Source organism: Galleria mellonella, unplaced genomic scaffold (genome assembly GCF_026898425.1).
Source record: "Galleria mellonella isolate WM207_F2 unplaced genomic scaffold, CSIRO_AGI_GalMel_v1 utg65, whole genome shotgun sequence".
NCBI lineage: Eukaryota > Metazoa > Arthropoda > Insecta > Lepidoptera > Pyralidae > Galleria > Galleria mellonella.
Genome location: NW_026442138.1, coordinates 9,366,570 through 9,383,509, shown reverse-complemented (window position 1 = coordinate 9,383,509; position 16,940 = coordinate 9,366,570). Strand labels below are relative to the sequence as shown.

At 33.6% G+C, this 16,940-nt stretch overlaps 1 protein-coding gene across 3 annotated transcripts in view; it reads right to left on the bottom strand.

The window, feature by feature from the left end:
• The window catches only part of LOC113519898 (hypoxia-inducible factor 1-alpha-like), a 134,681-nt gene that overhangs the window by 57,744 nt on the left and 59,997 nt on the right, over nucleotides 1–16,940 (bottom strand). For all 3 annotated transcript variants that reach the window (XM_026905118.3, XM_026905115.3, XM_026905116.3), the window contains exon 6: nucleotides 16,490–16,596. In XM_026905118.3, the coding sequence (XP_026760919.2) occupies nucleotides 16,490–16,596 (107 nt within the window). The remainder of the gene's footprint in view (nucleotides 1–16,489; nucleotides 16,597–16,940) is intronic.

The window sequence follows — 16,940 nt, the reverse complement described above, 5'->3', positions numbered from 1 at the left end:
AAATATCGTCTCACCCTATTGAGCACTCCTAACTTTTTGGAAGCTATCTTAGCCTTCTCCTCCAGATGACCGCAAAACTGGACGTCGCAAGATATATCAACGCCCAGAATTCCTAGACTCGACTTTTCATCAAGGGAAGTGCCCTGAAAGTGAGGAGATACGACAAACGGCGTCTTTTTTGCGGTAAACGCGCAGACTTGTGTCTTTTTGGGGTTAAATTGGACAAGATTTTGTTCACCTCAGATCGAAACTTGATGGAGTGAAGTTTCGATTTCAGACACAAGTCTATTCCGGCACTCATCGGTATGTGCCCGCGAGATCTTTGCATGACCGGTATATAATGTATCTCCTGTACTGTCGTCTGCATAGCAATGAATATTACTTATCTGTAACATATCATTGATATGCAGAAGAAACAGAGTCGGAGATAGTACACAGCCTTGCGGGACACCAGCATTCAAAGGTTTTAAATCAGAGCATGCTCCGTCGACTACGATCTTAATGCTACGTTCCTTGAGAAAACTGGCGACCCAAATGCACAGTCTCGCAGGCAACCCAAATGAAGGTAGCTTTGAAAGCAGCGCTCTATGCCACACCCGATCAAAGGCCTTCGCGATATCCAGACTAACTGCTAAGGCCTCTCCCTTACTCTCGATTGCCACTGCCCATCGGTGTGTTAAGTAAGCTAAAAGATCACCAGCCGAACGTCCCTGTCGAAAGCCGTACTGGCGATCACAGATCAGCTGGTGCTCTTCTAGGTACCGGAGCAGTTGACGGTTAATGATGGATTCCATAACCTTCGAGAATAAGGAAGTGATAGCTATGGGCCTATAGTTAGCTGGATCTGAGCGATCTCCCTTTTTAGGGATCGGATGCACCAGAGCAGTCTTCCAAAACTTTGGGACTATGCCCGATGAGTAGCTAAGCCGGAAAAGACGCGTAAGAACCGGAGCCAACTCTGGTGCGCACGTCCTAAGCACAATTGGAGGAATACCATCGGGCCCACTCGACTTATGGATTTCGAGGGAGAAAAGTGCTCTACGCACTGAGCTATGCGTGAATTTAATGTCAGGCATAGAGCTCCTACAACACGTGATGGTCGGTGGTGATTTCTCCCCGTCATCCAATGTCGAGTTTGACGCAAAGATGGATCCAAGAAGATCGGCCTTATTAACTAATTGCATTAACGCTTTTTTGTTTCATTTTTGATCAAGTTTTTGTTTGGGTAAAACAGAATAAAGTAAAAGGTAAGCGTAATCATGATAATATTAAAAATTAAACTATCATTGCATTAAATAGGATAATAAAAAATAATTAAATAATAATATTTTACTTGTTACGAGCTGTCAAAAGTAAAAAAATATAGGAGCAAAAACGTAGTCCTCTATATCCTGTATATTCAGGTGATAAGGGACAAAAGAAAGACATCATCATCAAAGAGCATAGTGGAATAAATGAAAAAAAAATCCTCTATATGAAGAACCCGAAATTTGAAGCATGAAGATCACGTACTGACTTCTTGAACAATAACAAATGGCGCCATGGTAGCTTAGATAACGTTAGTGGCGTGAGCCCAACACCGATTTTCTGTCATGCTACCGACGCGTGATTACGCATCCAGACAAAACGTTTCCATTCATTGATAATTTGATAACGATCACATGTTGTTATGTTTATAACAATTTGACAAAAACGGCCTTGACAAAGTTTGGTGGCGTAGTGGTTTAACACGATGCCTCGCCTTTCGATGTTCACGAGTTCAATTCCCGCACAATATTAATATTATAACAGATTAGAGTTAACGAATATGTCGATATGAGTACAAGTAACTAATGGATCATCTGATAGAAAACTGAAGTACTTTAGAAATTGCTTTCGATTTATTGGATGATTTTTCATAATTAAAATCCTTAACAATAGTGTAATTAGAATAAATTATGGACTAAAAACCGATGTAGAAACAAAGATTGGAAAGGGGATTTTGGGATATTTTTATTTGGAGTCGGGGATGAATATACAAAAGAATAATTACGAAAGTAATTTATCGAGCACAAATGAGATCAAATGTCGGTAGGGGTCGCCGTGTGTCCACCAAATCAGTGACGTGTTGAAAAAGGAGCAAACTAATAGTATTCGTAACAGGATAGCTTAAATAGGAATATACTGATGAATGTTCACATTGGAAAAGTGAATTGGATTATTTGGCATTCAAATATTTTTGCCTACCCCAAAGGAAGATAGGTGTGAACTATAAGATTTAACAATGCTTATTTACTAGATACTACTTAAATATTAACGTATACGTTACTGTAAAATAAACATAGCTATAGTAGAAGTTTGCTTATGGAAATTATGAACGTCACAGCTATGAATATCGTGATGGGAATATAGAGTTGGGTTAATTATGTAACACAATCTAATTATATCTCCTTTGATAAGATAATTTTTTCGCGGCTGTACTTGCAAAATTCGACTGAATGAAAGCATACGAGGTTTGTCCGGAAAGTACGTATAAAAGTTTTTTAAAAATTTTATTTTACAATTATTCAGGTAAATCAATTTTATCCCCTTCAAAGTACTCCCCCTGTGACATAATGCACTTGTGCCAACGCCGTTTCCACTGTGAGAAGGCTCCTTGAAAGTCCTCTGGTTGTAGGTTTCTCAGCTGCCCCGTCGTAGCTTTTTTTATCTCATTTATGTCCCCCAAATGCCGCCCCCGAAGTACCAATTTGGTTTTTGGGAACAAGAAGAAGTCACACGGGGCCAAATCCGGCGAATAGGGGGGTGTTCGGTCACCGTAATGGAATTTTTACTCAAAAACTCACGGACAACAAGAGAGGTGTGGGCAGGGGCATTGTCGTGGTGAAGAATCCAACGCCCCTCTCGCGCCAATTCTGGACGAACTCGTGCCACACGAGCTTTGAGGCGTCTGAGCACATCGACGTAGAATTTTCCATCAACTGTCTGGCCTGGAGGGACGAATTCTTGATGGACAATCCCCCGAACATCGAAAAAAACAATCAACATTGTCTCGGCCCTCTCTGAATCTTTTTAGCCACTTGTGGACGGTTGGTTCCTTCACAGCATCATCCCCATAAACTGTTCTGAGATCGGCAAAAATTTCACGGCCATTCTTGCCGAGTTTCGAGAGAAACTTGATTACGACGCGCTGCTCTTCAACGGAAGCGGGCTCCATGCCGACGGGGTTTCGTTAAGAGGTAACTTCACAGATGGCGTGACAAGCCAGTTCGCACCGCACGGCGGTCAGACCAGAACTGAAGCATTGTTAGGGACATAAGGAAGGGGTCCTGCGCTTACCTGGCCTCCCCACTCCTCTTTCTCGCATTCCAGAACACTTTTATACGAACTTTCCGGACAGACCTCGTATGTTAGCCATTGTCTAAGTTTCGTAACAAATTTTTTAACTGACTGTTTCAAAATTAGCAAGATTACTTTATATACGATATTTAATATAAATTTATTAAATTTTATTTTTTATTTAATTATATTGTAATACCAAATTACTGGAACAGGTATAAAAACAAAAATAATGTATTCTTTGATCATTTTTCAGTACAATATAAGATGTATTGAACATATAAATGCTACGATAAAATTTTCTTGTTAATTCTATATATAAGTAATTCATTTGATTTTATTCTATGGGTCAAGCTTTTTTTTTTCAATTTCATGAATATGTAAATTAAGCAATAAAAGGTATACAATAATATATGGCCAAAAGAATATATAAACGAAATTATAATATTTTTAAACATCGATACGTCTAAAATTCAAAGGATTTTTATTTTTATAAATGAGATGTATATTTTTTTTACTTTTGAAGGGTTTCGCTATTGATCACGATTTCACCTGATGGAACGCGATGATGTGGTCTAAGATAGAGCCCGCGAGTCCACGAATAGCTTATTCACGTTGTTCAATTGTACATCCTAATAATATAAATTAAGAAAAGTAAATTGGTGCAGATTATATTTGGATGAAAAAGCGTAAGCAGAGAGAAAGATTCACTCCTTGGCCGAACGGATGATAGAAGGAGACGCAAAGTGTTTCGTGCGTATAAATGCGCATAATCACTCTGTCTGGTCGTTCGATGCCGAAAGGATAAAGGAGGAATCAGATCATGCAGTTCACCTCGATTATTAAGTTCCCTTAGTCGCCTCTTATGTCACCCACGGGAAGTTTAGTTTACAATATTGATGACTATATTATTTTCCATCGGAATTCTGATAAAAAATATCATATTCGTTAATCTTGAGTATGATCTATTCGTGCACTAAATTTCATTCATTATTACAACTACTATTTTACATTATGGAAAAATTAATAGTAATTTCGAATAATATTGTATTATTATCAATATTATTAAATTAAATTTAGCAATATTATCGAATAGCGACAAACTACGTAATTGTTAAATAATTGTGCTTACGTAAAATTGATATGAGTAAAGTAGCGCGTCATTTCTCACGTCTCTCGTTCATAAAAAATGTATCGTGGATAGAGCGTGATTAGAATGCTAGGCACGCTACTAAGGTTATAACATGAGCAAAAAAAAAATTAAGATGGCAAACAAGCTGACGCGACCTACATGATGGAAAGTTGTACATCATCATTTACAGACATGATCAGCATAATGGTCTGGGTAACAACATGCGTTGCTTATAATGTTAGGTGTATTGACTGCATAGCCAGTCATTTCACTTCCATGCCTTTTAAAGCAAAAATGGCAGCAGATATAATGGTGTGGGACAGTAATAGCCATGGAGATGACTTTAAACACAAATATAAAGTTTATAAAATATAAAAAAAAGAAAAATTTACTTCATTTATTCACTGCCTCAAAAAAAAAAGATACCAGATTCCTCCCTTTCTTCATCTAAAATCACTCTTCTAAAATATGCAACAAACGAAACTGTATTTTTACTAAACTGTATATATTTTTATCAACGATTCATAAACGGTCAAGTTTAATTACACGAGATAGGTTCTAGAAAGTTGTGAACGCTACAAATGTTGGAAATTCTAAATTTTGTGCACTCTAAGCGCTTCGCAAGGGTTCGTGACATTCAATTAAAATTTGCGAAATAATCACCTACAGGATTTTGTATAAAGGGAACAAAAGATTAAACTGCGTGTTTCAAGACTGGAGTGACAAGCGAATGTAGCAATATGAATTTAAAAACCAAAACGCTTCTTCAAAACATAGCAAATTTCTTCAATTGCGATAATTTACTTAACAAAGTAACGCTACTGTATTTTTAACCAACAAAATTAAGGAGGCTCTTAAATCGACGCGTTTCTTTTTTAATTACTGTTAATAAACGCTTCGAATAGATGAGACTTCGTCGGCAAAAAAACTAGGTTCTTAAATCAACGCGCTTAATTATTTACTTCATTCAATTATTGACTTTCGTGTAATATGTTTTTTATACCAAATATATATTTTTTTTTAATACAACTTAGAATGGCAAACAAGTTGACGGCCCATCTGATAGAAAGTAAAACCGTCGCCTATAGACATGAGCAGAGTACCATGGACATAACGGAGTATACTGTTTCACCCGTGATACCCCCCATGCGTTGCCATTCCTGAGGATCTTTTTTTATAAATTTATTAACCACTCCTAGTGTTATGTACAAAAGACCGATTTAATACTAGTCAACATTTGGAGATAATAAATATAAATTGTTTAACGCACTTTGTAACTAGTAACATATTTTAAAATTTTTAGTTTAGATAAAAAACAAATAATGCCATGGACATATTATAATGACATCTGAGGCCTAAACATAACAGAGTTTACGTTTATTACTTGTATATTCAATTGCCTCACAATATAAATGTCTATCTTTTTATATTTGTGCTAAAATCGAATACTGTACCCATAAAAAGGTAGTGCATTGTCTCGTTACACCACCAAATTTTAGTTCCAGGCCTTATTAATAAATTGAATACTATGCATAAAAATGATCTACGTATTTAACGGGACACTGTAAATGCGATATTGGAAGAAGTAACATAAAACTTGGCAAGAAAATTTTATCTCTAAGAGTATTATGCTAACGTCATTATATGAATCATCAAATGCGGATCATCTTAAACCACTTACGTGAAAATCCTAATCAAACCTTGAGGAGATAGTCTTCAATGTCGACCACGTACTGATAAGCGAAATGTAGTGGTACTACTACTGTACTACTCTCAATTAGATGAAACAAGATAAAAAAGAAGAAATGCAGATAAGATTATTCTCACAGAAAGATCAATTGCTTACTTAACTCATATTTAAGAGATTCCAGAAAGATAGAGGTACTCATTTCACTTCTATATTTTGTAGGTATATCACGCGATATCTTCGTTAATAGCTTTGCAATGAATAAAGACTATTCTTGTGTGAGTTGCACATGCTGTTACCATTGAAGTCGTTTATTTTTTTGTTGCCTTTGTGTTGAGGGGTAAAAATTTGTTTTTACTTCTCAACACAACTGCAATAATTTTTTTTCTTCGTTTTCGCCTAATGTTACCTATCTAATAACCACGGTTAGTTTAGCACCAGTAGAGTGCCATCAATCAAATTCAAGACATAAATAGAGTAAAGATAACACGTGTAGTGAAAAATACATCATTCCGTTACATCATTAGACAGTTCCCAAACTAATTACATGATGTAAACATTAAATTGTGGAAAATTGTGCTTTTTACTCAATTTTCTTTTAATTTTTTTATGCGACTATGGAAAATAATAAGATGGCTCACCTAATGGAAAATAATAACCGTCGCCTACAGATATGGACAGCACCACGACTATTAGAAGATATATTGTGGTTAGGTAGCAAAAGCTTTTTTTTATACAACATAGAATGGCAAACAAGCTAACGGCCCAATTTACGTAAAGTGTCGTCTATAGACATGAGTAGTATCATGCACATAACAGAGTATACTGTTTCGCCCATGATACCCCCATGCGTTGCCATTCCTGAGGATTAAGATGTTATGCCTCTGTACCCTGTAAATTCACTGCCTTATCCCACCCTTCAAACCAAGCAAACACAACTGCTTTGTGGTTGAAACACGAATTTTTAGAAAATACACGCTCTGGTTGAAAGAATGAAAGCTCTTTTAATTTAGATGTTATCGCTAAAAAATGAACGCGGTAATATAAACACTATACATTTATGGATTTCATGTACAAAATATCACATATTTATATAGTAATAACAGTCATTGATCACGCTGATTTTGTATGAAGTGCCCGGGTAAATATATTGTGTAATAACTAAAATAACGAGGTTAATTAAGCGATACATAAAAGTGAAGCACAAATATAACTGTAAAACTGAGACACAAATAAGAGCTCAAAATATGTTACATAAAATTTGTTAACAAAAATAGTCGATAGCAAGTAGCAACAAGCTGTGTTGGCAAGATGTCATTTTTCCTTTACGATACGACAGTGTATACAGGTTATCGCGATATCAGCAAAGTTATATCGTAAACAACTCGATTTCTTTTTCCAGTTCAATAATTTTTAAGTTCATGTAAGGGAAAAGATTATACTTTCTATTTTAAAGCGTAATCTAAGGGCTATACTTATTATCCAATTAAAAGAAAATTTCCACACAGTTCTATATAGTACAGTTTAAAGTATTACTTCCTACCAGTTGATTAACGGGCATGCATAGGCAGAGAAATATGCCTTGAATTGTGTTTGGATTAGTAGTTGTCACTTAGACTGTGACAATATAGTAGTGTCAAATGGGGTAACAAAAGTTTCAAACAGTAAAAATAAAAAATGTATCATTTAGATTTACACTCGTATATCAGATTCATTGCACATACTAATTATTAACAATATATATTTTACTATTACTTACAATACAATTAATTAATTATTTAATTAAATTAAATTACAATACAACATTATACACCGGCGGAGCACCAGTGAAGGATGATAGGTGAGGATGGAGCTGGTCAGTTAGTCCATCATGACGAATTTAACAAGAATTGTTCACGATTGTTTCCAGGGGGAACCAAGTGGAGGTCGACCTAATAGGGCATATTAGTAGCAATGGGGCTGTAAATTCCATTACTAACAATCCCTTCCCCCGCCTTCACATTTGCATATTTTTGAATTTTTACGTCCGAGTATTTGCATTCAATGTTGTTATACTCTGATAATTACCACTTTCCAACTGGTGGGCTAGATTGAATATGGCAACTGCTGCTTATGATTATATTTAAATCGCATTTTGCTTGGGTCTTATCTGAATATTTGCAGTTGCACCTGAGAAGCGTCTTAGTCCTCAGACTTGTCAGTGTATCAGCATGAATACTAAAGAACTATCTTTAGAAACCTTTCGTTTACAATATTATTTACGTTTATAGGTTAACATTACCACCACTTTCCATCAGGTAATCTGTCAGGTCGTTATCATAAAAAAAATTAAATATTAAAAAAAATTGCAACACAAGACACACGTGGTAATAAAAATAATAATAACAGTAATTTTGCATGGTATCAGATTTCCTTCCGTAAGTTATTCAGGTATCGTTCTAGTATATAATGGTTATTTCGAGCCCTTACCCCAATTCGAATGTCATTATCGGGATCTACATTATGTGGGTGTTATCTGCCGCTAAACTAATTAGATAAGAGACAGCTTGCGCATGAAGGAGCTATGAATCAGGAACCAATGGAATTACTAAATACGTAATAGTTCTAGCCTGTCGTCAAAATTAAGGCTTAGGAAGTACATTTATAAAATCAATGATTAAGTAACCTGAACTAGATGGAGTGATGACCTCAAATACATTGGGTTTAGGTGGATCAAGATCGTTCCTTATGGCAGACTATGGGGAGGTCTATGTTCAGCAGTGGACAGATAATGGCTGAGATGATGATGACGAAGATCAACTTTTTTTTTTTTTTTATACCACTGTGGTGGCAAACAAGCATACGGCCCACCTGATGGTAAGCGGTTACCGTAGCCTATGAACGCCTGCAATACCAGAGGTATTACGCGCGCGTTGCCGACCCTGAAGAAACCTCTTTACCCCCTTTTGAAGAACCCCATGCTGTAGTCTCTCGGAAAAACCTCGGCAGGGAGCTCATTCCATAACCTGAGTGTTCGTGGGAGAAAGCATCTCTGAAACCGCGTTGTACGCGACCATTTAGGCTGTAAGGTATGAGGGTGAACTCCCTGTCGATGGCGAGCCGTACGATGATAGAAAGTGGCCGTAGGCATCATATCGAACAGTTCCTCTGAGCACAATCCGTTGTATAAGCGGTAGAACACGCAGAGTGAGGCAAAATCTCTCCTAAGACTTAAGGGTTCAATACCGCTTGCAAGCATGGGATCATCGACAATTCTCATAGCTCGTCGTTGCACTGAGTCGAAGGGTTCAAGCTGGTATCTAGGTGCTCCCGCCCATAAGTGACAGCAATACTCCATATGGGGCCGGATTTGCGATTTGTAAAGCATTAATCGTTGATCCGGCGCACAGTGGGAACTTTAACTCCTTTTCATCTCATAAATCTATAACTTCCGTATTAATAAAGATATGTACATGATTTTTTTTCCTGATAATCTTAAATATATATGCTTTTAAATTATGTATGCGTTGTGAGTAAAAATTTATTTCTAATAGTTATAAATAATATAGGAATACAAGAAATATAAAATTTGTAGGCTTACATTTATGTCCTAAGAAATTTATACAGGAATAAGTAAAAGTATCTGCGTAAAAAACAAAAACTCTTATAAAGATAACTTAGAAGTCACTCAAGAGCTCCTTTACTTCATCAAAAAGTTCTAAATATTTTTTATTGGAAGGTTTTCTTAAACTTGTATGTATGGGTCAGAGGTATATAAAAGTGCGTGTAGAACATCTTCGTTAGTGGCTACCCTCGAACATTGTCTTGCATGATGAAGCCTGAACTGTTTATAGTCTTTGTTCCGTGACTCTTGATCATCTTCTAAAAGTTGCCCAAAAGGCAAGACAGAAAAGTAACGTATCACACTTTCACAATGAATCAACACCTTGTGATTTTGCGGATAGCAAGATTCTGTAACTTCACGAATCAACTTGTATGATGGAAACAATAAGCAATTCTTTGCTATCAAACAACTCATCATATTTTCTTACTGTGCCTTGTTCAGATCCAATTCTATAAAAATGCTAAGATCTTCATCTTTTGAATATGCTGTTATATTTGTCGGTTCATTAAGAAAATTACTGCGTATTTCACTCTTTTTTTGACGGCCATGCTCGTAAAATATCAACGATGAATGCTTCATCTACTTCACCACGTGACCTTAAACCCTGTACATATGAGTTCAGTATGAAATCAAGTCCATAGGTATCAAGCAGTCCCTTGTTTTTCCGTTTCTTTGTACTCTCTGAACTGTCATTGTATCTTTTAGAAGGTCTTCCTCTTTTCTCTGTCGAAGTAGTAGGTTCAGGTTCGCATGTTGTTTTTTCTAGATTTACAGTGAAAATGACATTAAACCAATTGCTATTTTGATTTAAAAACTGTTCTTTCTTTCGACCACATTTCGTATAGCGTTGACGAAACTGAGTTATGAAGGACTTCTAAATACTTGCGAATATAGCAAAAATTCTATATTCGCATCTGAAGATTCGGTAATATTATTTCGTACATAGTTTGAGATATAATCAATATAATTTGTATCACTTTCAACAATAAGAGACTTAAGTCGCGTCCGGTACACGAGACTTCACTTATTGCGGAGAGATAAGTAATTAACAATTGTTTAGAAATAACAAATGCTTATAAAGAACTGTAATATTTCATATGTAAATGCACTATTTTATACTTAATAATGATCATAGACGTGTGCAAAATTACTTCATTTAAAAAATTCATCATTATGCGGTTATGCGGTAAAGAATAGGTCTGTATGGAAATGGGAACTAAATACTATGTGAAATACTTGTTAAAAGTAACGTAAAAGATAAAATATAAAGTAATAATTGAGACAAAAGTATTTTTTTGAGTGTCCAGACAGATAATCTCAAATAAAGAAAAAAATCTTAATATACGTACTTAGAAAAAAACATTCTCACCATGATATTATACTAGATTTAAATATATTACGCAGTAAAACTGCAAAAAAAAATCTTTTGCCCTCAAATTACATTATATTTCCTAATAAATTAAACCAAAATCAGAACTTCGGCAAGCTTCGGCAACTGTCAAATCTCCAACTGAAAGTTTGAGAAAAGAAAATAATACATATAACGATATATGGTTCTTTGGTTAAGTAATATTGTACTAAACTAAATATATTTTTATTTTATAGTAAAGTACACATTCTAAGCATTTTAAAATGGTATCACACTATATGACTTCTATTGTTTTGATACTATAAAATTATACCAAACGAAATTTAAGTTTCATAATTATTTTTGTATTTTTTTCATTCCTTGACTTTAGATGCTCTGTTCTATGAAGTATGAACAGTGACAGATTTGAATCATACTTATAATGATAGAGTAACTCTTTAGCTACAATTTGAGGTATTATACATGCATATCCACAGAGTTTTAGAAAAAGTATTTATGAGATGGCTTTCTTAGGAGAGTTCCCACTGTGCGGCGTGAAGTAATGCTTCGCTCTATTGAGCACACCGAGTTTTTTGGATGCCAGCTTCACCTTATCTTCGAGGTGGCTACGGAACTGTACGTCACTACAGATGTCGACACCAAGGATCCCAATGCTTTTAGAGATGTTAAGAGACGTGCCTTGGAACTGTGGGGCCACAGCAAATGGGGTTTTCTTAGCGGTGAACGCGCAAGCTTGTGTCTTAGAGGGGTTAAATTGGACCAAGTAAATTCAGATAGATTTATTTATATGTATACAAAAGCTGAATTACTGACTGACATATCAATAGACAAAACATTGCGATAAGTTTAAAGGGTTTGTTTAACACTAAGTACCTAACAGCTGAGAGTGACGCAAGATTTTTCAGTGAAGTAACACTTCGTTACTTGAAAAGTTTATAAATAACTTTCTAAGTACAGAACTACTTAATTCAAATATAAAGTAAATTACGATTATCGTAGAACTATTATTTCGAGATTAGTCTATATTCTTCACAGATTAAATAATTAAAAAAATATTGTTTTTAATTATAATAAGAATTGCTGCATAACATAATATTATTTAAAAACATCACCTCGTTTTCTCTACTAACTTCATGGAGGACCCGGCAAAATATAGGTTAGAAAATAGTAAGTAAGTAAGTAGTATTGATTTTGTATCACAAAAAATAGCAAATTCAAAATCAATATGAGACCGACACGAGTATAAACCCTCTAAATTGAAAAAACAATAATCAAAATCAGTTAAATACGAAGATATCGCATAACATACATAAAAAATAACATGCAAGTGATTGACTAATAATTTAAGATTCTATTTCACAAAAAAAAAAACAGACTTTAACTAAGGCAAAACCAGTTATTTAGATTTAAAAACTAAACTTCTGAACCGATGTTGATAAAATTTCTATGGGACCAATCGGTAATTATATACCTTTTTAGATAAATAAGAACTTTCCAAATCAGTTTACAACTGACAGAGTTATGAGATAGCAAACATAAAAAAATACAACCGAAATGAGAACCTCCTTTTTAAAGTCGGTGAAAGTTTCTTAAAAAATAACCTTAAACTAAGATTAGGAAACTAAACGTGCCTAATAAAACGTATGGGAGTACGATGTACGACTCATGATGAGATAAACATGCCTAGGTGTGACAGACACCGCATTCAGAACTGCGTGATAATATTACATGTCTGTGATTAGAAACAAAATACGTATGCGCTAATCTATGCTGTCTAATCGAAAGATTAGAAAAGCAACCTCGACACAATGAATTGCAGATATAATAATAAACGGTCCATCCATTCGTAAATTATGACGATATAAACAAATACACATATAGAAAACAGGTTTAAACTTATAATCGACTACTATAATTTACATATTAATAGCTTTATGAAAAAAAAAAGTATAGCTACGTAGTATGTAATATGTATAGTATGCAGTGTTTACACTCTCTCTTGAAGTTAAATTGGAATTTGTAATGAATTTACAAAATGGACTGAAATACTCTTCTATATTGACTACATATAACCGCGAAAAAAACATGACGGTTTTATAATTTACTAGATATTTTCTGCGTCTGCGTAAAGTTCTATCTCATGTATTAAACTAGGCTATATCCTTATACCAAATATCAATCAAATTTGTTTGAGCTTGATTGTGTAACAAACATTCAGACACCTTTACAAACTTTCACATATACTATAGTAAGAAAATAGTAGACATAAAGAAAATTATCATTATCAAGAAAATAATAAAATTGTCTGATGTTATCTATCTATCTATCATTTAAGAGATTAGTGCGTACAAACAAACAAGCATACTCTTCCTATTTACTGTATGAGTTTAGATTAAATATAATAATAGTAAATCCAGTAACATTACTGTCGTAAATTATAATTAGTTTAGAAAGGATCGTGTACGAACGTTCATGCGTTTCGTAAACAATCACGGTATTGTCATTTTTGACATTTGTTTATGATATCGATCGTCTCACGCTTTGCTTTTGTGTCGAGTCATTCTTTGAAAAATAAAGTATTCACATTAAGTACTCGTCTTTAAATACTAAATTGAAATCCAAGTGTGGGACCCAAGAAAATACGTAACAATTACAGTTCAGTTAAAATTAAAATCCTAAAAGTAATGTTAAAAATAAAAATTATTCTCTCTTTCGTTTGTTAAAAATAAACAATATTAAAATTATCAATCATTAATCATGGTTCAAATATGCCGACATTACAACCTTCAAGGGTTTTTCTCTGAAAAGGTTTGCGTCGTTCACTCCATTAATTATTTTACAGTCAAACGCCTCAAGTATTATAATTTTAAAAGGTCAGTTTTGGCTCACTATTCCAAACACGAAGTCCTACATGACAGATTCAACATCACGACTTTGAAATGTTTAATTATAAACGTCAACAAAATTTTGTTTAGGGATTTCATATTTGGAAAAGAGTAGCATAATAACGTTAAATGACCCGCTCTAAATGCGTTACGCAACGTTTAGGACGACTTTAGTAGGAACCTTTGAGGGTTTGTGAATATACATGAAGTAAAGGAAATGACAATAAGCTTTTTAGACATGCGATTCATTTTATTATTCTAAATAATTAAGATGTCAAAAGTTTCGTAAGTACACATTATATTTTAATGTTATACGAGTACTAGTTATTACATTCACTCAGGCTCGTTTAAGTTGATTAAGGGTCCCGAAAGGTTCCGAAACTAGTCGAGCATTCTCGACCTAATTAAATCGGTAGTTATTACATTTAAATTAAGATTGTGTTCCATAAAAAAAATCAATATTAACTGTGGCAAAACCAAATATTTTGATTTAAAAACTATCCACTGGACCTGAAATATTGCTAGCAATGGGACAATTGGATCCCATTGCTAACAATTTTTTCCCCGCCAGAATATAGTGTCACGCTCATGGTATTCCTTATGGATTGACATACCCGAGAATGAAGTATTACGCCTCTAAACACAATATCGAACCGTACTGGTAATGGAATTCTCACAAAAATTATAATTGTGAAAGTGAGCTTGTTTGTACTTTACAGCACCTGAACAGCTTAACCAATCACTATGAAACTTGGCATACACGTATTATAAAGAATGGAAAAGGATATTACTACTTTTTATCCCGGTTCAGCACACACATTCCGGTCACGCAGGCGAAGTCGCAGGTAAAAGCTAGTATAATTATATACAGTTTTAAATAGATATAATTACTGTAAGTTACAAAAAAAAATTATCTATTTGTAATATAAAGCGTTAAAAGCAGCAAAGACAGAAGAAACTAAAAGATATAGACAAATAAAACATTAGATAAATTGCACCTGTTTGAATCAATTTGAAAAGAAAATATGTTGGTATTATGATAACAAAAATTATGATTTAAACTAATTTATAAAAACAATTTATACAAATGCATTAGATTTTAAAAGCCACTTAAACTGAATCGAACAATCTGTGTTTGTGCTGAAAATAAAAATTTTTGGTATATGCATTGTTTTAATTTGAACCGATGAATAAATATAGAAATTATGACTAATCATAATATGACTTTCATAGTTTCATAATATTATTATGAAACTATGGAAATCCTATCTTGTTTTATTTTATTTTTTTAGCATCTTATTCATGAATCTTAATGTTTTTATCTAATTATCTATTTTGTCTTTTTGGATTGCTTTCTTTATTTAAATAAAACACATACGTGGCTTATCCAGATTTGTAATAGATTTTAATTATCTAAACGAATATATTTAAACAATTTAAAAAAAATATTTATAAAAAAAATAACACATAATATCCTGTATTTAAATATATATAAAATAAATTTAGATAGATGATATAGATAGAAGGCGAATATATAATTCACTCACGTCAATATATTAAATATTGGGTTTTGTAAAATCTATCACCAGTAGCAAAATAGTTATGGCGGAGAGCCAAGTATGCTAAATACCGACACTTAGAAAAATAAAGCGCAAATGATTTATATTGTTCGAGATGTAGCTCATATGGCTTATTAATCTCTAATATTTTTTCATCTATCCCAATAATGAAGCACCGAGTTCATGATTTACTGTTCATCCCAAAGATTGACTGGTAGAGAATGCTACTGGCATTTGGTTCGCCTTTTGTACCATATTTCTTTTGGTCAATAAAGTTATTTAAATCAAAATAAATAAATAATTTATATTTGGAACATCGTTTCCATAATGTGTAAAATGGAGTTTAACTTAATTTTGAAGTTAGTTACATATTTTCTCTTATAGTTAGACATTAGTCAACAATTATTAAAAAAAAAAAAAAAACTATTGCAGATATATCAATTTATGAATAGAAGTTAATTTCATCGAAATATATCATATCGTTTTTGCTCTAACAATTTTATTTATAAGGCTGGCATGTGGAAGATTTACAAACTTACTCCATGTAGGGATTGTAGCCGTGACTCATATGTATATTTGTTTATAATAAAAAGAAAAAAGCTATTAATAGAACAAATAATTTAACAGTATGTAGAGATTTTAGGGATTTTAAATCTCTCAATTGAAGCATTCAAAATAATTAAACACCATGGATAGATTTGGGTACATACCCAGGAAATCAAATTAAAAGTTTAAGTGCTGCACTCTATATTATAAGCAACAGTATTTTGACTTTTACTCATGCATGGCATGAAATATAGATGTCGCTAACTAACTTGTTTTCGTAACACACGAGATGGCGTTGAATAGCAACAATTCATTTTGAACTAAATGTAGTTTCACACCTGCTTATATCAATGAAAATAATAATGTTTTCTAATTTTGTAACTACTTACATGATTTGAATTGTTGAACCATGGAAGCGGTGTCGGCCGCATGGTGGTACTCGTACAATGAGCGGCCTACTAGCTCGTCTGGCTCGTATCCAAGAGCATTCTTCAATCTGCAACAATGTAATTGATAGATGTAAACATTGTATGTATACATTCCATTAAACAATGTATCGATAAGTGTAATACAATGTCTTATAGAAATAACAACAGCAAGAAAACTTCTAGAAATTCAATCCTAAAAATAACAGAATTCATTTGTAATTTTTTATACAATTTTCACTGTATATATTATAATTTTCAATTATAAATTTACTACTAATACGGAATATATAGTACTTGTAACTCAGATTTGTCTGTATTAATTAGAATAAAAAGGATTATATTCTCAGTTTATCTCTATGTGTACAAAATTTAATTTAGATTGGTATGAAAGATATATAGAATAGTAAATATG